Source organism: Saccostrea echinata, unplaced genomic scaffold (assembly GCF_033153115.1).
Source record: "Saccostrea echinata isolate AGI-Se365-2 ecotype Australia unplaced genomic scaffold, CSIRO_AGI_Sech_v1 ptg000022l, whole genome shotgun sequence".
NCBI classification, from domain to species: Eukaryota; Metazoa; Mollusca; class Bivalvia; order Ostreida; family Ostreidae; genus Saccostrea; species Saccostrea echinata.
Genome location: NW_026889771.1, coordinates 4,800,254 through 4,823,345, shown reverse-complemented (window position 1 = coordinate 4,823,345; position 23,092 = coordinate 4,800,254). Strand labels below are relative to the sequence as shown.

The following is a 23,092-nucleotide window of genomic DNA, read 5'->3' as shown; positions in this document are numbered from 1 at the left end:
AAGAAATATTTCTTTGCGGTATATTTGCACCTCATTCGATTTCCTCTATTTCAAACCTTAAAATGATTTGATACAAACAATGCTATCGCTCTGTATTGGACAAAACAAACTTTTAGCTCATTGGGGCACTTGAAGTGACGATGTTTTTGCAAAAATGACATAATAGATCGTAAGACCTGACTAACTAAAGAAACTATAGATTTGTTGTATACATGCACATTTACGTCTGAAACCGATGGAAGCCAATAGTGGCTATCTTTAAAGGAAAACAGAAAAATGATTGAACAGATAAGTAGTTCTATTATAAAATCATAATTATAGTTATTTACATGTACGAGGGGCGTTCAATAAATAATGTCACCAATGAGATTCCATAAAATACAGGGTTCAATTGATCTTTTGATTTCTTTTCACGCATAATTTGGTTCATAATCTGTTTATGGTCGTTTATCTGACCACATTTTATCACCGAGTTCTCCCTTGAGAAGCTGAAATATAACCCCTACTCGAGAAACTGCATGAAAATATGACTGGTATAAGTCATCTTCCAATAAGGCGAAATTAGAGGCAACATTAAAGCATGTGTCAGTCTAGGTAAAGATTCAAAAGACATTTTCAAGAATTATGTGATGTGTATGGTAACAAGTGTATGTCTTTGAGACAAGTTTACAGGTGGATTAGCAAATTAAAAAACGACCAAAAAACGACCAAACAGACCTTAAATATAAGCAACGTCCTGGACCACCTCGAACGGCTTCAATTGGTGCATTACTTGCAAAAATAACTAATATCATCACTAATGATGATCGATAAACCATTAAACAGTTAGCAAATTTAGTAGGTATTTCATTGGGACAGTTTTTACAATTTCAAAGAAACACCTAGGTTTCCGGAAGGTTAGTGCATGACGGATCTTTTAACAGAAAAACAAAAACGATTGCGTGTTGAAATGTTTACAAAAAAAACTGCGACGCACGACGTTTCCGGAAATAGATACAGGCGATGAAACATGGATACATTATTTTGAACCTCAGAGGAAAATTGATAACAAGATGTGGTTGACTAAAAAGACAAATCGCCCTGATATTGCAAAACGGTCTCAAAGTATTAAGAAAGTATTATACGCAATTTTCTCTATTAGTGAAGGTCCTCTAGTTCAGGTTGCTCTTCCAGAAGGCCGATCAATCACCGGACACGTATATAAAAATTATGTGATAAAGAAAGTTAAGAGATACTTAGAAAGTAAGAGACCAAAGTCTGGAATTCGCAACATTCGACTTCTCCATGACAACCCCCAACACATAAATCACAGATTGAGAGATCATTTTTCGAAAAAGAAAAGGTTCATGTTTTACCCCACCCTCCCTATTCGCCCTATTTGTCTCCCTGTGAATATTTTTCTTTTCCCCAAATTGAAAATGCACTTCTCAGGAAGAAGATATGCATCAAGGAATGCTTGGGTTCTGCCATTTAGCAGTTCATGAATACCATACCCAAAAACATCATATGAATGCATTCAAAACTTGTATAAAACGATTGAAGTTATGTGTGTTTGTCAAAGGAGAGTATTTTGAAGGGAACCATTTAAAAAACTGACAAAAATATTTTCTTGAGTTCTTTTTTTAACAGCGATGACATTATTTATTGAACGCCCCTCGTATATCAAAAAACTAACAATGGACAGCTAGAAAATTTTCAAAAATCACTTAAAAAACATTACGTTTGTAATTTTCAAGAATTGACAGATTATAATGGACTTTTTCCAATCTATTTCTAAAGCTGAAGGAAACTTTTTAACCTGAGTTTCCGATAACTTACACCTGTAAAAACCGAATTATCCGGCAACATCAACCTTGTTGACGATAACATGTTTTCACCTACCGAGACATTTTAGATGCCTGTTAACTAACCCTTAATTTGGATTTTTGATTTCAGTCTGCTTATCTGTAGGTATATGATTGTCTATAGAATATATAAACTATTTTGTTTAATACAAAAAAATGAAATTGACTTCTATAAAAGCTAAAATGTGATGACATATTCCGAAATTTTTTATAAAATATCATTTGAAAGAGTTGTAGATCTTTTGAAAGAGAGTGAATTGGCTTGTATTTTTTGCTGCTGAAAGTATAATCATATATCTGCCAAAGATCACAAACTTTGTTTGCTGAAGTACGCAATTATCGTTGAATTAAGAAATTTAAAATCCCCTACGTTTTGTAAACATTGCTTTTCTTGCACCGAATGCCCGATAACAACCGAATTGCCGATAACGCGTTGAGCAGTGTGAACATTAATGACTTAAAAAACACAATATACATGTACATGTTTATTAGTCAACAGATATACTTCTGATCATATCTCTAGTTCTCCCTTGAATCAGAAATAATGATATAAATATTTTAAGAATGATTAAGAGTTGAAAAGGTTGTGCATTTTTTAAAATTCACTAAGCTCTGTGGTTGAATTAGCTATACCAGTTTAGCTTATTTTGCTACTCAAAGCACCTTGATTAACTATTTTTAATCATACTGTTTTCTGAAATGTGAAGTTTTTTCAACATGGATACAAGTCATACCTTTTCAGCTTCTGAAAACAATGCATGAAAAAAAACTGCTTTTCAAATACTGTAACTCTTTCCCAGTACTTGTGATCATCAGTTTTTAGCTCACTTGAGTTTTTCTGGTTTTCTGATCACATTTTGTTTGTCATCCATCTGTCCGCCTGTAAACTTTTCACATTTTTGTCTTCCTCACTAGAACCGCTGGGCCAATTTCAACCAACCCTGCCACAAAGCATCTTCGGGTAAAGGGGATTCAATTTTGTTCAAGTGAAGGGTCACACCCTCTTTCAAGAGGGGATAATCAAGAATTAGTGAAAATTTGGTGGTAACATTTTAAAAAAGTCTTATCAAGAACCACTGACTGGGCCCAAAAAGTTGAAACTTTCTTTACATAGACTTAGTGTAGCTTCAAATTTGTTAAAATTATGACCCACTGGGGTAGGGTGGGGCCACATATGGGGATCCAATGTTTTACATAGAAAAATGCAGGGGATTTTTTCCATCATAAATCTTCTTCTCATGAACAGCAAGGGCATTATTGTCGTCCGTTTTCGCAAAAGGGACCTAGGGGACATTAAATCTCATTTGTCTGTCAGTCTGTCCGTTTGTCTGTCTGTCCATCTGTCACAATAAATTTAACCTTGGTCATAATTTCTGAATAATAAGAGATAGCGCTTTCATATTTCACATGTACATTACCTACAAGAACTTTCTAAACATACCATGATTTTTGAACCCATGACCTTGACCTTGAAGTTTGACCTACTTTTCAAAAAATTTAACATTATTTTAAATGATCATTTTGAAAGAGAAAAAGATAGGGCGTTCATATTATACATGTATATTACCTGTGACAAGACCTTTCTAAATATATCATGACTTTTGACTCTATGACATTGACCTTGAAGTTTAACCTACTTTTCAAAAATGTTATATTTCCTTATAACTTTTGACTGAGAAGAGATAGGACTTTTATATTTGACATGTACATTACCTGTGACAAGATGTTTACAAGCATGCTATGATTTTTTTACCCCTTGACCTTGATGTTTTACCTAATTTTCAAAAATTTTAACTTTGGTGATTACTTTTGAATGACATATGATAAGGCCTGCATATTTGAAACAATATGTCATAAATAATGGCATCCCATCCACTAGGACACGGAAAGCAGGGGACCTCAATTCTTTGAATTTGCTTGTTAGTCATTTTGATATGGAAACATCCTCATATAGTGTTTATGCCCTGCCATGAATATGGCCGAGGCATATAGTGTTTGTCATGTCCGACTTCAATAAAACGTCATTTGCTGATACATACTGATGTAAGCTTTTCAACTGCATCAAAATTTTTGACCTTGACTTTTCCTTTGACCTTGACCTTACTTTTCTTAAATTAGTGTCTAGATCAGTTTTGAATAAACAATTCAAGATATATTTATCAAACTTCATATGCTGATATATACTGCTGAGAGATATCAATTGCATCAACTTTTTTGACCTTGACTTTTCCTTTGACCTTGACCTCACTTTTTTTAAATTAGTGTAAATCTACATTTTAAATAAACCATTTCTGATATTTTTATTGAACTTCTATGCTAATAGTAAATACATACTGATATAAGCTTTTCAACTGCATCAGCATTTTGACCTCAACCTTTCCTTTGACCTTGACCTCTCTTTTCTCAAATAAGTGTTAAGCTCAGTTTTAAATAAATCATTCAAGATATTTTTATCAAATCTAATATGCTGATATGTATTAGTGAGAGCTATTCAACTGCATCAAAAACTTTTCACCTTGCTTTTTCCTGTGACCTTGACCTCCCTTCTCTTTAATTTGTATTTTGCTTAGTTTTAAAGAAACAATCTAAGATATTTTTATGTAAGCATGCACCTATACATAATTTTGTGAGAATTTATCATCTATATCCATTTTTTTTAGATTTTAGTTTCAATTTTAAAGAAACTGTTCAAGATATTCTCATCAAACTTCATACACTCATACAAATTTTCATGTTGCATTAGTAATATACATTTGACGGGGCATTTATGTCCTATGGACATATTTCTAGTTTTCAAATCATGACCTCCGAGGATAGGGTCAGGCCACAATAAGGGATCAAAGTTTTATAGAGATTTAAAAGGAAAAAAAAATCTTCAAAATTCTTCTTTTTAAGAACAACATAAGCATGATTAATATGGAAACATTCCCAAGAAGTGTAGATTCAAGTTTGTACAAATCATGACCCATGGGTTAGGGAGGGGCCATTTTTTTTCCTGTCCCTATTTGCTATCCACATGGAAATGCAAATTTTAAAACCATTTTACACATCCACAGGACAAAATCAATCATCTTCCAAATGATTATGATTTAAGGCTAGTGCATAAAATATAAGGGAAGTTCTGGGAACCAAGATGTTTAAGCATGTTAAATATTTTTTTAAAAAAAATTGACCCCCATTTGACCCCCAGGGGGAAAATAAGAATTCCGAAACCTTACTGCACATCTATAGGACACCATCAACAATCTCCCAAAAGATGATTAGGCTACTGTGTAAAATGTAAGAGGAGTTCTGGGAACATTATTTTTCGATCCCTATTTGACCCCATCATGAAAATGAAAATTCTGAAACCTTACTGCACATCTACATGACACCACCAACCATCTCCCAAAAGACGATTAGGCCACTGTGTAAAATGTAAGAGGAGTTTAGGGAACCAGGGGCTTTTTGCATAAAAAACGTCATTTTTCGACCCCCATTTGACCCCCAGGGTGAAAATGAAAATTCCGAAACCTTACTGCACATCAACATGACACCACCAACCATCTCCCAAAAGACGAATAGGCTACTGTGTAAAATGTAAGAGGAGTTCAGGGAACCAGGGGCTTTTTGCATAAAAAACGCCATTTTTCGACCCCCATTTGACCCCCAGGGTGAAAATGAAAATTCTGAAACCTTACTGAACATCTACATGACACCACAAACCATCTCCCAAAAGATGATTAGGCTGCTGTGTAAAATATAAGAGGAGTTCAGGGAACCAGGGTCTTTTTGCTTAAAAAACGTCATTTTTCGACCCCCATTTGACCCTTAGGGTGAAAATGAAAATTCTGAAACCTTACTGCACATCTACAGGACACCACTGACCATCCCCCAAAAGATGATTAGGCTACTGTGTAAAATGTAAGAGGAGTTCAGGGAACCAGGGGCTTTTTGCATAAAAAACGTCATTTTTTGACCCCCAGGGTGAAAATGAAAATTCCGAAACCTTACTGCACATCTACATGACACCACCAAACATCTCCCAAAAGATGATTAGGCTACTGTGTAAAATGTAAGAGGAGTTCAGGAAACCAGGGGCTTTTTTCATAAAAAACGTCATTTTTCAACCCCCATTTGACCCCCAGGGTGAAAATGAAAATTCCGAAACCTTACTGCACATCTACAGGACACCACTAACAATCTCCCAAAAGTTGATTAGGCTACTGTGTAAAATGTAAGAGGAGTTCAGGGAACCAGGGGCTTTTTGCATAAAAAACGTCATTTTTCAACCCCCATTTGACCCCCAGGGTGAAAATGAAAATTCCGAAACCTTACTGCACATCTACAGGACACCACTAACCATCTCCCAAAAGATGATTAGGCTACTGTGTAAAATGTAAGAGGAGTTCAGGGAACCAGGGGCTTTTTGCATAAAAAAACGTCATTCTTCGACCCCCATTTGACCCCCAGGGTGAACATGAAAATTCCGAAACTTTACTGCACATCTACATGACACCACCAAACATCTCCCAAAAGATGATTAGGCTACTGTGTAAAATGTAAGAGGAATTTGAGAAATAAGAGTGTGACAGACGGACGGACGGACAGACAAGAGTAACAACAATATACCCAAACTTTCTTTAGAAAGTGCGGGTATAAAAATAAAAAAGAGAACATTTGTGTATTTCGTATTACTTTATACTAACAAGTTTATCATATATAATTTATGGACAATTAATACACAATGTAACATTTGAATTTTTAAGACGGGTAACTTTTGGAACACATTTGAAGGGGAGGGGGGTGAAGATGACCCCCCCCCCCCAAAGCCCTTCCTTATCTCCTCATCATCGCATCCGAATGTAGCTTCGCACCTGTCCCTAAATAATCAATGAAGAACGTATTTTAAACTCTAATATAGTTGTATAATCTTTTTTAGGATGTTCTGAGGGTGAAGGTATGAACTTGTTCTTTTCTTGTGAAGCATGTGATTTTGGGTTATACCGTGAAAGCAGGTCATGGAACCTCACATGTCAGTCTTGTGGAGAGAATTACACGACATATCATCAACAAAGCAGTTCACAAAATGACTGTATCCGTAAGTTTTTCAACTCAAATATGTGAAGACATCTCCCTTTTAAATGATAATACAGAGTTGAATAATTATAATTCTGTCTTAGCATAAACTGTGAAATCACATACTAATGAATATTTTAATTGGGTTTAATTTTTGTTGTTTCCGTGGTATAAGTAGACCCACTTACATGTATTCATGTCATACACGAAAAGTATAATAATTTCCGAAAGTAAATCGTGTTTCTTGTCGAACCACGAAATCAAATTTCCACGAATCAATATTTTCCGCTCACATAAGGAAATTTGATTCTTCGAAAATACATGTAAGTGATTTTCAGTATATTTATTTCTCTGTATATCAATTACTTCTTAATTGTCAATTAAGACAAAATGCCTAAAGTATCAATAAATCCTTCCTTTTTTGAAATAAATATCATTAACTCTAACTGTTAAAATGAATTTGATTTTTTAAAATAAATATTTATTTCTGAGTCAAGGATAATTATGTAGAGTACATTGTCAACAAGACCAAGATAAATCACGTGAGTCTTGTAGTTTGTGTGCATTTTGTAATTTTTTTTTTTTTACAGCTGTTTGCACTGAAGGAACGCAGCTGAAGAACTATACGTTGCACAATGAAACAAAGGAATGTGAACCGTGTCCAGTTGGGTCCTATAAAAACACGTCACCAAATGACACAAGTTTGAATGTCACTGATAGATTCTTCTGCATTCCATGTCCAGTGAATAAAACAACATATACTGAACGCACTGTCAATTTTACAGAATGCATCGGTAATTATACATTTTCTCGTGAATGCATGATTTTTTTAAAAAAAAAAATATATGAAGCTGTAATATGGTGAGAATTTAACTGTACAAACAAACTTAATTTCTTTTTTTATTAAAGTTTTGCAGTATTTAAAGATATACATGTACATTTATTTTTTTATGATGACGAACAAACTTGAGGCATTACAAATGCAAATTTTCAGTAAAAGAAATCAATATTAAATATAGAGAATAACTAAATATTACCACTTTTTCAAAAGGAAGTTATTGAAAAATTATACCAAATGAAAAAAGAAACAAGCAAAAAAAAAAATTCATTTGACACAAGATTGAAACTTAATTATAAAACACTGAGAAAAAAACGAATCATTTGATTACCCACTAATATAAATTTTAGATATATGTGAGGCAGGCTTTGAGCTGCAGCACGGTAATTCTTGCGCTCAGTGTGAAATAGGCTTCTACAAAAACATATCAAGTGTCAACACCACAGCTTCTATCGAGGAACGTTGGAACTGCACAGCTTGTCGGGGATATTTGACCACCTTAAGCAGGGGAACTGTAAATGAGGAAGACTGTATCGGTACAATTTATTACTCTTGATTTACAAGATGTGTCAATTTTTTATGCATTCTCGTTTAAATTGTATTATTTATAATGTTAGAAAAAGATAAAACTTTCGTGCTTCTTTCATATATCTATTGAATGAATTAAATCTTTTCTTTTAAATAAAGATAAAGAAGCCACGGTAGCAAGAAAAATAGTGACTGTTTGAAATGAGTTTCATTCCACAAAAAATGTTATTAATGTTGCTGTTTAGGATTAAAGGCATTCAATAATATTTACATTTCAAAGTTTTTCCCAAATAAACTACACTGCAAACTTTTAACGCCGGTTTATTTCAATGAATATCTGTCACTAGAATGTGTTTTTTTTTTTACGTAAAAAGCGGAGTCATCCGAGAATTGCCGACTGTTCATACATATTAAGCAGATATTGCAGGTCCAAGGATACTCCGCAGAGTTGTTATGTCAATCAATTGCATATGTAATATAACAAAATAATAATAAGATATAACATTAAATGGTTTTTTTTTTTTTTTTTTTTTTTTTTTTTTTTTTTTTTTTTTTTTACACTTTTCGGTAAAATCAGATGTGGTGGGTATACAAAATTTCATACGTTGTACATGTATTCAAATGTAATAAATTAATAAATGCAAAAACTGTGAAACGTATATCATCATGATTTGCGAAATAATTTATTATCAATTTTAAATTGCTTATGAAGAAAGATAATTTAGAATCCTTTAAATGATACGTTTTTAGAACATTGTTCAGAAGGCAGGTTCTGGAATGGAAGTGTATGCTTGCCTTGTCCAGTTGGTGAATACAAGAACACTTCAAGTGAAAACCTCACACTTTCTTCAGAACTGAGGTGGAATTGCACCCCGTGCGAGGGAGGGAAAACCACATACAGTTCCGGCACTGTTAATAACACATGTATAGGTAAGGTATACAGTCGTTGTCATCGCAAAATGCAACTTTTGGACGTGTAGTTAACTATGATGTAAATAAATGTTTAATTTTTGTTCTTTTCATGTTCAAGAATTGCTTATCAGTTTTGTTTTTTCATTTATTTTCGTACCACATTTACGGAAAATAGAAAGGGAATTCCCTAACTATAGCTAATCCTTTGAAATATCGTCAAAAAAAAAAACAAAACAAAACAAAACAAAATTGAGTAATGCTGGTTTGAAAAGTTTTTTTTTATGAATGTCTCTCAGTTACCCAACAAGGAATATTGTTTGCACTGTAACTCTAAAATAAATCCACACTACGCACCATTTTGTTATATCTTTCTAAATCATGTAAAAATGGTTAATATGCCCTGTGTTTTAGCTCGTTTTGAATGCATAGTTGTTTTGTGTAATGTACCCCAAAAAATTCTAGTCGAATGGACAACCTCACAAAAAGTCAAATTTCATTCATTGTTTGAGCTCAAACAGTGGTTCTACACTGAGGAAAGGTCACATAAAGTATACATAGGTTAATGTAAAGAAGTCGCAATTTGAAGACAGAAGTAGGTCATTGCATCAGTCATGCTACACAATCACGTTTATCTCTAATTTTGGAAAATTAGCATACTAGATTTGAATGCAAGACGTTTTCCTGTTCAAATTTATAACTTTTTGGGCATTAAATACATGTACTAGTATTTCAATATTTCTAAAGTGAGTAAAGATGCAAATCGTTCATCCAAATACTAGTTTTGTTAAATGTATATAAATTTTATTTTACAAAATCGCACATGGGTGTATATTTTTGCGAATGTCAGATGAGTCCGCTGTTCTTTGCTGTTATTTCAGAGCATTGCGAAGAAGGACGCTACTTGGCTGACAATGGAACATGTGTACGTTGCGAGATCGGATCTTTTAAAAACACATCAAGTGAAAATGTTACATTAAGTGAAAACTTAAGATGGAATTGTACTAAGTGCCCAGATGGTAAAACTACAAGCGCACGTGGCTCTTTTGAATGTGTGGGTACGTAGTTGTTGATTATAGGTGGTAGATTGATTGATAATATGTTGTTTTACGTCCCGTTCGAGAATTTTTCACTCATATAGAGACGTCATCATATACCGGTGAAGGGCTTCAAATTTAGACCTTTACTAGGCACTCAGGGTCATTGAGCAGTGAGGGTTCTTTATCGTGCCAACGCCTAACGTGACACGGGGCCTCGGATTTTAAGGTCCCATCCGAAAGACCCCCAACTTTCACACCATTGTGCCGAGCGCTTGGCGAAGGAACAGTTGCTACCTATTTTTATCGACTTAGGTCAGTCGCGGCCGTGATTCGAACACATGACCTTCCGATCACGGAGCGAGCGCTCTACCAACAGAGCTACCGTGACGGTTATTGGTGGTAGAAATAATATTTCAGTTGAAATGTCACATTGTTGCATACGCTCTTTACTAATGCATATAAATATATAACATATATAACACGGGCAAAGTTCATGGGAGTTTGTAATCGTAATTCAGTTATCAACAATCATTCTTGATGGATTGTTCTCTAGTTCAAAGTGACATCATGTTTTCTTTCCAAAAAAGAAATCCAGAAAATGAAGAAGATGGGCAAACAAGGCGCGCAGAATGCCTATAGCTTCAGATATATAAAAATCGTATTCAATTTGTGAATTTAGTATTAGAATTTTAAAAGTTCTTATTATTGAAATTTATGAATTATTATCAGGGGTTCGAACCCTAACAATAACTAGATGCTGTCATGAGACAGTAATACCCGCACTAAGGTGTTTGCCTCTAAATGCACACTCCTTCATATTGGGCTTACCAAGGAAAAAGTCCAAATAATTCTATAATTTACACAGTACATGTATTCGTCAAATCGAGCATAAAATGCTCAGGTGACCATGTGACCCATGAACCTCTTATACGCATTTCATATACTTAATTCATTACCAGTCTGAAATAACAGAATTTAATTAATAATGTAAATTAGGTTTTGATAAAAAGGGGGGGGGGGGTATAAATTTTTGGCCCATAATTGGAACTTTTTAAATTTATTTTCTCAACAACAAATAATATTATTTTTGTACAAAGCGTTTTTGATTAATTTATCAAAATGTGCAAACTTATTTTAGTATTTGATCAGGCAAAAACCTCCTTTAAAAGCCATACCCAATCAATTTTGTCACCCCCCCCCCCCCAAAAAAAAGTGGCAAAGTTATTTTAAAACATCGTTTGTTATGATAATTTAAAATTTGTTCTTGTACTGTACATGTATGTGAACACCTTTTTGAAAATTTCTACATCACATTGGGCTTGCGTCACCCTACCAGTACTAGTACTAGTTTTACCATTATCATTTTTAGATTGCACATGCCATGTGACATGGTGCAGTGTTACATGTATATCAGTGGAAATTAATTCATATTTTTGTTTTAATTGGATTATATTTCATGAAGTTGACAGGACCTATGACAGTCGGTAAGTACAAGTTTAAGTATAGATTGGGGTAAAATAAACCGAAATGCAAATGGTTAGGTTAAAGTTTAAAAAGGATCAAAGATCATCAGCAATCTCCTATGCAGAGTTGTCGTTCGTTTCTCTCTCCAACACTGAATGTATGAGCCGATGGTAGAGAGTGGATCATCGGATGCCACAATTCTGAAGAGTTATCTCCCGTTGTCGACATTACATTCAGTTACAGGCACAGATCCGGGAATTTTTTTCCGGGGGGAGGGGGGGGTCCACACCTCGGTCCAAAAAAATTCCAGCCCAGAATTTCCTGAGGAGCAAAAAAAAAAACAAACAAACAAAATAAAAACAATGATGGTGGGGTCCATGTTTTTAAAGGGGGAGGGCATCCAAAGTCATTTTTTATTTGCTTCTGTAAATCAGTATATAGTCCTATTTAAATAACTCTGCAAATTCCAGGGGGGGGGGGGGTCCAATCTCCCTAGCCGCTCCCTGTCCCTGAAATGACAAATGATCATGTGACTCCTAAATAGTTGAAAACTTTTCCATTTGACTATACATAATTTTGTTTCTTGTGTTATTATGTTATGTACATCTTATGGTTTAAGGTTATGAACCCCTGGAGGTCATCCCCACTCTCTTAATGAACTGGAAATGTTCATAATATGACTACATCAAATTAAATAAAAGTGCATCAGTGATAAGATTACTTGACATTTCATTCATGAATTTGGGTCAACCCATGTACCCTCCTAGAATTAGGAATGAAAATCATTCAAAGAGATGGACCATTAAACTATTTGTATATATTCACATTTTTTTTATGTCAAACCAAAGTATTAGACTAGTTTGCATACATGAACAAACAGGGGTCTGGGAAGGGGAAGGGGCAAGGGGAAGGAATCATCTCTTTACGTCTTAATTGTTGAAAATTCCTAAAATGAATGTTAACCTCAAATCCAACTTGTACGTCTTCATTACTTTTAAGTGGTGGTGTCTCCGTATGAGTGAAAAATTCCCAAGAGGGACATTTAACAACAAACAAACATTAATGACTTAAAAAACACATGTACATGTTTATTAGTCAATGGATATACTTCTGATCATATCTCTAGTTCTCCCTTGAATCAGAAATGATGATATAAATATTTTAAGAATGATTAAGAGTTGAAAAGGTTGTGCATTTTAAAATTCACTAAGCTCTGTGGTTGAATTAACTATACCAGTTTAGCTTATTTTGCTACTCAAAGCACCTTGGTTAAATATTTTTAATCATACTGTTTTCTGAAATGTGAAGTTTTTTCAACATGGATACCAGTCATACCTTTTCAGCTTCTGAAAACAATGCATGAAAAAAACTGTTTTCAAATACTTTAACTCTTTCCAAGTACTTGTGATCATCAGTTTTTAGCTCACTTGAGTTTTTCTGATCACATTTTGTTTGTCATCCATCTGTCCACCTGTAAACTTTTCAAATTTTTGTCTTCTTCACTAGAACCGCTGGGCCAATTTCAACCAACCCTGCCACAAAGCATCTTCGGGTAAAGGGGATTCAAGTTTGTTCAAGTGAAGGGTCACACCCTCTTTCAAGGGGGGATAATCAAGAATTAGTGAAAATTTGGTGGTATCATTTTAAAAAAGTCTTATCAAGAACCACTGACTGGGCCCAAAAAGTTGAAACTTTCTTTACATAGACAGTGTAGCTTCAAATTTGTTAAAATTATGACCCACTGGGGTAGGGTGGGGCCACATATGGGGATCCAATGATTTACATAGAAAAATGCAGGGGATTTTTTCCATCATAAATCTTCTTCTCATGAACAGCAAGGGCATTATTGTCGTCCGTTTTCACAAAAGGGACCTAGGGGACATTAAATCTCATTTGTCTGTCAGTCTGTCCGTTTGTCCGTCTGTCACAATAAATTTAACCTTGATCATAACTTCTGAATAATAAGAGATAGGGCTTTCATATTTCACATGTACATTACCTACAAGAACTTTCTAAACATACCATGATTTTTGAACCCATGAGCTTGACCTTGAAGTTTGACCTACTTTTCAAAAAATTTAACATTATTTTAAATGATCATTTTGAAAGAGAAAGGTAGGACGTTCATATTATACATGTATATTACCTGTGACAAGACCTTTCTAAACATATCATGACTTTTGACTCTGTGACATTGACCTTGAAGTTTAACCTACTTTTCAAAAATGTTATATTTCCTTATAACTTTTGATTGAGAAGAGATAGGACTTTTATATTTGACATGTACATTACCTGTAACAAGATGTTTCCAAGCATGCTATGATTTTTTTACCCCTTGACCTTGATGTTTTTACCTAATTTTCAAAAATTTTAACTTTGGTGATTACTTTTGAATGACATATGATAAGGCCTGCATATTTGAAACAATATGTCATAAACAATGGCATCCCATCCACTAGGACACGGAAAGCAGGGGACCACAATTCTTTGAATTTGCTTGTTAGTCATTTTGATATGGAAACATCCTCATATAGTGTAGATTCAAGTTTTTTATGCCCTGCCATGAATATGGCCAAGGCATATAGTGTTTGTCATGTCCGACTTCAATAAAACGTCATATGCTGATACATACTGATGTAAGCTTTTCAACTGCATCAAAATTTTTGACCTTGACTTTTCCTTTGACCTTGACCTTACTTTTTTTTAAATTAGTGTCTAGATCAGTTTTGAATAAACAATTCAAGATATATTTATCAAACTTCATATGCTGATATATACTGCTGAGAGTTATCAATTGCATCAACTTTTTTGACCTTGACTTTTCCTTTGACTTTGACCTCACTTTTTTAATTTAGTGTTTATCTACGTTTTAAATAAACCATTTCTGATATTTTTACTGAACTTCTATGCTAATAGTAAATACATACTGATATAAGCTTTTCAACTGCATCAGCATTTGACCTCAACCTTTCCTTTGACCTTGACCTCTCTTTTCTCAAATAAGTGTTAAGCTCAGTTTTAAATAAATCATTCAAGATATTTTTATCAAACTTAATGTGCTGATATGTATTAGTGAGAGCTATTCAACTGCATCAAAAACTTTTCACCTTGCACTTTCCTGTGACCTTGACCTCCCTTCTCTTTAATTTGTATTTTGCTTAGTTTTAAAGAAACAATTTAAGATATTTAGAAGATTAATAAGATATTAAGCATGCACTTACACATAATTTTGTGAGAATTTATCATCTATATCCATTTTTTTAGATTTTAGTTTCAATTTTAAAGAAACTGTTCAAGATATTCTCATCAAACTTCATACACTCATACAAATTTTCATGTTGCATTAGTAATATACATTCGGCGGGGCATTTATGTCCTATGGACATGTTTCTAGTTTTCAAATCATGACCTCCGAGGATAGGGTCAGGCCACAATAAGGGATCAAAGTTTTATAGAGATTTAAAAGGAAAAAAAATCTTCAAAATTCTTCTTTTTAAGAACAACAAAAGCATGATTAATATGGAAACATTCCCAAGAAGTGTAGATTCAAGTTTGTACAAATCATGACCCCATGGGTTAGGGAGGGGCCATTTTTTTCCTGCTCCTATTTGCTATCCACATGGAAATGCAAATTTTAAAACCATTTTACACATCCACAGGACACAATAAATCATCTTCCAAATGATCATGATTTAAGGCTAGTGCATGAAATATAAGGGAAGTTCTGGGAACCAGGATGTCTAAACATGTTAAATATTTTTTTAAAAAAATTTGACCCCCACTTGACCCCCAGGGGGAAAATAAGCATTCCGAAACCTTACTGCACATCTATAGGACACCACCAACCATCTCCCAAAAGACGATTAGGCTACTGTGTAAAATGTAAGAGGAGTTCAGGGAACCAGGGGCTTTTTGCATAAAAAACGTCATTTTTCGACCCCCATTTGACCCCCAGGGTGAAAATGAAAATTCCGAAACCTTACTGCACATCTACATGACACCACCAACCATCTCCCAAAAGATGATTAGGCTACTGTTTAAAATGTAAGAGGAGTTCAGGGAACCAGGGGCTTTTTGCATAAAAAACGTCATTTTTCGACCCCCATTTGACCCCCAGGGTGAAAATGAAAATTCCGAAACCTTACTGCACATCTACAGGACACCACTAATCATCTCCCAAAAGATGATTAGGCTACTGTAAAAAATGTAAGAGGAGTTCAGGGAACCAGGGGCTTTTTGCATAAAAAACATCATTTTTCGACCCCCATTTGACCCCCAGGGTGAAAATGAAAATTCCGAAACTTTACTGCACATCTACATGACATCACCAAACATCTCCCAAAAGATGATTAGGCTACTGTGTAAAATGTAAGAGGAGTTTGAGAAATAAGAGTGTGACAGACGGACGGACGGACAGACGGACGGACGGATGGACAGACATGAGTAACAACAATATACCCGAACTTTCTTTAGAAAGTGCGGGTATAAAAATTCCAAGCATCAGAACTTTCTTTGAAATTAACATGCTAACCACTTCGCTACACGGCTAAAGACAAATGGAGGCATTAAATCATGTTTGTGATAAGAACCCTGACCAAATGGACTTCAAGTATTTCTCGAAAATGTACGAATGCTGTGTCATAAAAGTGTATTTGAAATATAGTGGGTCTTTGATATAGTGGATCTTTGCTCCATGTTTTTATTAACCAAAATATGAATATTTTAACGCATACCTTGGGGATAAATTTTTCAAAAAATGGAGCGAAGACCCACTCATATGCAAATTTTTTTGAGAATACGATCCTTTATGCCCTCTTTAGTGTATGCATGTTATTTCATAGCCAAAGAATTTCAATTTTTGTGAGATTTTTGCAAATTGTGGAGATTTTACATAAAGTTAACTTTGATTGATTGATTGTATGTTGTTTAATGTTCCATTGGAGAATTTTTCGCTCATATAGAGACGTCACCGTATGTCGGTGAAGGGCTTCAAATTTAGACCTATACTCGGCACTCAGGGCCATTGAGCAGTGAGGGTCCTTTATCGTGCCAACGCCTACAGTGACACTGGTCGGTTTTTAAGGTCTCATCCGAAAGACCCGTGACTTTCACTTCTAGTTTTGGGCATTTGGCGAAGGAACAGTCACTACTGTTTGCGTTTAAGGTTTGACGCGGCGCGGCGAACGAGAATCGAAACCGGGCCTCCCGATCACGAAGAAGTATACTTTGATGTTAGAGAAAAATCAAAGAAATTTTACTGTAATTGAAATTTAATTTCACTTTCATATTTATCACACCATACCATGGGCATTTCGCTCGCCTTGTTCGCCCATCTTCTTTATGATATAGCCAAATTGATTTTACATTTTAAAAAATGCAATATTAATAGGATAAGATCCAAAAAACGTTTTTCTGTTGATGTAATTTTTTCTAGTTTTGATAGCAAAGGAGTGTGTCCTGTTTATCAAAGTAAAAAGTATTTTTTTTCTTTAGAAACCTGTAAAGAGGGTGAAGAATACAACAAGACAACTAAATCATGTGATAAATGCAAAATAGGCACTTACAAAAACGTCAGCGGAAACCACATTCAGTGCTTTGAATGTCCAGCAAACTATACAACTAGACAACCAGGGAAAACCCGTCGTAATGACTGCAAAAAAGGTTGGAAAGCTAAATCAGTGCTGAAGATACAGAACAAAGTATAGTTTTGAAACCGAAGTGCTCTCTGAAATATGAGCACATATGCACCTTTAAAAAAAAAAGAATTACATGGTTTTAGAAGAAAAAGGAATCATGCTGCATTTTCTCTAAGTCTTTAAAATCATTATTACCCTGGTATACAGAAGAATAAATATAAGAACGGGGAAATGTAATTTTCTCTGAAAGTGTCACATCGACATTACCTTAAAATTTTTAATTTTTATACATTTCCCTTTGGAATTTGCTCTTAAAGTTCTAAGTTAATTAGAATATAGTACTAGATAACTTTTTAAAAAAAGAAATAGTTTAGAAATGCTGCAATATTGGAAGACTTTCAGAGAATAACATATGTAAATACGTATATTTGCTTATTTCTACAGCCGATTGCAGGTGTCCATGTAACATGGTCCATCCAGTGAAAAACTATACAAGTACAGAATTGGAACAGATTATACAAAAGATGAAGAAAGAGTTGGAAGTCAACAAGGAAAAATTATCCTCTAACATCAGGAAGAGGATCAGTGTGATGGACGACCGACCGTCTGCTCGATCTATCGGGGCGTTTGGTGCCGTCATTATCATAGCCATTTTTATTGCCCTGCTTGCACTGGACATTGTGATACTCTTGAACCATTTTTCAGCGATGGTTGGCAAGATCAAAAACTTCTTTGCTAGAAAGTGATTTTTTATTAAAACATTTTCAAGTTATAGTGAGAAAATGATGTAAAATCGTGTGTTTTGTGGTTTAATTTAACTGAAATTGTCATTACAGTATCAGAGCTCAGTGTACTGGAAGCACTCGATTAGATTCATTTCTAATGTTTAAAACTACTACAACTGGCATTTTGCTCTCTCTCTTTCTCTCTCTAATAATGATATATAATAATAATATTAATAATAATAAGTAGTGATAGTGATGTTTATATTAAACAATTTAGTATGCAAGAACTGATATGAAGTGTAATCTCAGTTTTTCAAATCAAGTTCTCACGACTTCGGATTGTGTCTTGTAAAAGAATTTGATAAATACAATAGCCAATCATATTGGCAGTTTACATACACGATGGGTAAACACGCGTTCGATCGATACATGTTTTGTGATAACTTCAATAAGCATGATAAATTCATAATTATGTACACATCCGTTGCTATACGTGAGTTTAACAGAATCGGGGAGTTTCTCAATTTCTCCTATCTTCATAAAATCCCATTTCATCAAAATTCACATTTTTAGTCGTAGAGAATGAGATGTGTTAAAACATTGCAACGAATATGGCTTTTTTGTTTCTAATGAATTAGGTATGTCACAAATGACGTATCAAAACGGTCCATTCAACCGAAAAAAATAACACTTCAATGTACATCATTGTACATTTGTTTTGTTTCCTTTTCGTGAAGATCAATTGAAGAGCAGCAGAAACACCGTCATTGTAGTCAGTTGGTAGAGCGCTTGCTCTGCAGTCCGTAGCCAAGACAAACTTACGTGTAAGTCGTTAAGAAAGGAAGCAACTGTTCCTTCGTAAAGGGCTGGCGGCACTTTAAATGAAAGTTGTGGGTCTTTCGAATGAGAACTCAAAAACTAGGCCCAGTGTTACAGCGATTGTTGTCACGCTAAAGAACCTTAACTGCTCAATTCCCTTGAGTACCGAGTAAATGTCTAAATGTGAAGCCTTTCACAGTCCCAGGCACTTACATAAATGAAATAATCTTGCAAGGGACGTAAAACTTCAACAATCCGTCAGTTTAACACTGAACAACATAGATATAGAGGAAGCTTTTGCAAGATTCATGTTTGTGGGAAGCAGAACAGATGTTTTTTGTCCCCTTTTCAAAAGCCAGGGGGCTTTTGCATCAATGAGAAACATCTGGAAGTCATCAAGATTAGCTTCACGTTAAGTATCTTCAAGAGCAGTGTTTTAGGGGCCCCTCTGTATGGTGCAAAATCATTGAAGTTGTCTTCCAGGCCATATGTTCTCGAAGGATACTGCGAATCATCTGGCCGAAGACCATCAGCAGCGAAGAACTGTTTAGGAGGACAAACATCCAGCCACGCTTCCTAGAGACTAAGAGGAAGATATGGAGAAAGAGAGGCCATATATTTTGGGGATACACTATCCCTATCCCTAGGGACGGAATGAGAAAGGGGAATAAAGAGAGGAAGATCTAGAGAAAACATGAATATAGTAATTATAAAAAAAAAAAGAATAGAAAGAAAGAGAATTGACAAGGGGACAGATCTAATATTGGTCCCAGGCAGCAATTGAAGACCCTGATAATGCTTTATGTGCCAAACTGCATACAGAGGATTAAGTAAGTCTAGCTCTTTTAATCGCACTAGGTTTATTCCCTCTTGATAATATACCGGTAATCTTCTAAGAAAAGATATCATCTTCACATTTTATAGGCATATATTTTAAAGATAAAATATTTTTGATACCCGCCGCTTGAAAAGTGAGGGGGATAAATGTAGTGATGTGGGTGTCTGTCTGGTGTTTTCAGGGGTTTTTGTCCTGTTCACGATTCGTTTTGTTTACCGAATTTATGACAATGATCAATGTTCGTTAGCTTCACAGATTACACTTGAGGGTAGCCTTCCCTAATCCACAAGTCCTAGTACACCACTGAATACAATTTAATCAAAATTTCAAGGAAGCTTTTACTACATAATGGAATTGTGCCTCCTATTTTACGTTTCGTGTATATATATATATATATATATATATATATATATATATATATATATATATATATATATATATATATATATATATATATATATTGGTTCTCTCATAGCATAACCTGGACACGGCCATTCTGTCTATAATATTGAGGTACCCTTCTCTTATCTGCAATTCTTCTCACACCAGTGAATACAATTTAATAAAATTTTTATAGAACCTATTTTAACTAGTGTCATTGTGACCTCCTATTTTACGTTTCGATCTGACAAATATTTGGGGTATCCCACAGCAAAACATGGACATGCCATTCTTGGTACACTTAAGGGTAGCCATCACTTATCTCCGACTCCCCTTACACTACTGAATGTAATATAGTGAAATATCACAGATCCCTTATTATAAAGTGCCATTTTCCTCAACTTGATTCCAATCAGAAAGATATTTGAGACTTTCACAGAATCACAGAAACCCCCTTTAAATATGGAACCCATTTTGTTAAAGCAAGCCTTCCTTAACCCATGCATTGAATTCAAAGGAACTTTCGAAAAAAATCTTTTGTACATACTGCCAATAAATGCACTTTGCCATTATACTCATACATGTATGAGAGGGGTGTCATTTTGTGAGTTCAGTGCTCACAGTACCTCTAGGGTTTTCTAAGCTCTTATATCAATAATTGATTTTGTCGTTTTTATTTTTTTTAATAAAAAAATCGCTTTTTTAGGAATATTTCACTTGACCCTTCTTCACCCTCTTGCAGTGCTCCTTAACCGATCGCTGAAAATACCTATTGCCTTACGTACATTAATTAGTAAACCACTGAATTTAGTTCATTAGTTTGTAAGACATTATTTATGAAACTAAATTAATAAAATTGTTAAATTAAATGTATTTCTATATTTTCTTATTCAGCATAATAAATATAATGCATAGTTTTTTTTCAGAATATCATAGTAAATTAATAAGTAATTTTGACCTAGTGTTTTGTAAAAACTTGCTTTTAAATAAAACAACATAATTCTGAATTACTTGCGGAGTGTTCCAGAGAGAAAGATGTAACATCTTCGTTCTTGACACTTTTTTTCTGGACAATGGAGATTACAGTCATATACATATACATCAACACTAGGATTCTTACATCCTATTTGTTTTAAAAGAAAAAAAAGGCTTGCTTTCACCTATTTGTAAGTAAAAGGTAATAAGGATGTGTCAGTCTCTGTGGTGTTTAACAAGATGTGTCGATTCTATCGAATCAACTTAAGAATGAAAATGAATATTATTAATTGATAAAACAATCTGCTGGAATTCCCATTGGTCCTAATTGCACCCTTTTATTAGCAGACCCATTGGTCCTAATTGCACCCCTTTACTAGAAGACCTATTTTTGGATTTATAGGAAGCAGAATTTATGCAAAAACTTCTACATGTAAAGAAGAAAACTTCTTGTGGCCTTCAACCCAACATTTAGATATATCGACGACGTTTTATCAATTTTAAAGAGAGCATGTCACTAAGCATTGAGCTTCATGCTATATAAACATGGAAAGTGGAAAAAATCATTTCTAGCTTAAATTTTGTGAACATGATGCATATGAATAGTCTTTCAAAAAAAACATACCTACCCAGGCATATGACCTCTTGTTTCCATGGCAACCAGGGCATTTGCTATATTTTATTACAGAAATACTTGGACTGTCTTATCCTGTTATAATTCATGTATTTTACATCCAGACTCCATGTATAATTTTATAATGTGGATCATTAAGTGCTTTGAAATACATTTTTCTGTTTTATAATTGATTTTTATTTGTTTTTACCTATAGAATTATATTACATGAAGAGCCACGTAGTTTGCAAAATCCAGACAACTTTAGAAAAATCTACGTATATCTGTAGAAGGAGAATACTTTGTTCAATAAATTAAATAAATTGGGTAGACACTCAAGACTTTAAGAAAAATATCTGAATGAAATGTTGTAAAACACTGTTGAAAAATGATTGGATTACCTCCCTTGCAAGAGCTCTCTAGCAAAAGAGGTCGGAAAGAATGAAACAGACAACAATAGAGGAATTGCGGGAGAAAAAGGAAAACTTCCAACTTGGAGTAGTTGGACAAAAACAGATAGTGGTATGTTGAATATGTTTTTTTCATGTACATTTTTGGGTAAACTTTTGATAAGTTTATCTTTTTAAAACAAAATTAAAGATTAAGAAGGTACTCAGATTCATTTCTCTTTCCCATGATGTGATACAAACACTGACTGCATAAGTGATGCAACGTACCTACAGCTTGTGAGCAACCTGTTGTATGACCACTTATGTTTAATTCTGCAGTTGTTAGATTACTCTTAATGCAACTAAGGATAGATAAATGCTATAATGATATTTAAAATAATTAGAGATATGTCTAATGATGTTTGTGAATATATACAGTGTATAAAGAGGTCATATGCATAGGGTCACACTGCAGGTAAGACTAAAGTCCATAACCACACAAAAAAGTCATTCTAACTCACCCCCTTCCTCTTTTATAAATCAGAGTTTATATTATTTCACATTAAAACTAAAACTTTGTTCAAATCTTATTTTTTTCTCCTGCATCTAGCTACCATACAATCAATGCAACAAACATATCAAATCAGTTTTTTTTCCTACCAATTGCCAAAATGGATTGGGAATGGTACTGATACCAATTCAATGTTGAAAAATAGCATCGAATTTATTTACCTGTAAGTTTTTAATGAAATAATAATATAACTTGACACAATGAAAACAATGGATTCTGTTGAATCTATATGAAAGGAAGTGTGATTGAAAGTATGTAGGTAGTTTATAAATCAATATGTCTGAGTGTTAATATAATTATGTAAAAGTGAGAATAAAACTTATGAATTGAAAAAAAAATGAATTATTGGGTACAATTCCCAAGTTTATAAAATGTATATAATAAAGTAATCGATAAAATTATCATACCACCCCTCCATCTTCAGGAAACCTGGGACCTCATTATTTTGTCAAAAGAGTCATACA

The 23,092-nt window shown here is 34.2% G+C and overlaps 1 protein-coding gene across 1 annotated transcript in view; it reads left to right on the top strand.

Moving 5' to 3' along the window:
- The window catches only part of LOC133190655 (uncharacterized), a 91,969-nt gene extending 73,726 nt beyond the window's left edge, over positions 1-18,243 (top strand). Inside the window, exons 5-11 of the mRNA XM_061326347.1 lie at positions 6,766-6,924; positions 7,493-7,696; positions 8,091-8,276; positions 9,019-9,198; positions 10,059-10,235; positions 17,175-17,342; positions 17,762-18,243. Of these exons, the coding sequence (XP_061182331.1) occupies positions 6,766-6,924; positions 7,493-7,696; positions 8,091-8,276; positions 9,019-9,198; positions 10,059-10,235; positions 17,175-17,342; positions 17,762-18,063 (1,376 nt within the window). The 3' untranslated portion in view covers positions 18,064-18,243. The remainder of the gene's footprint in view (positions 1-6,765; positions 6,925-7,492; positions 7,697-8,090; positions 8,277-9,018; positions 9,199-10,058; positions 10,236-17,174; positions 17,343-17,761) is intronic.
- The last annotated feature ends 4,849 nt before the right edge of the window (positions 18,244-23,092 follow it).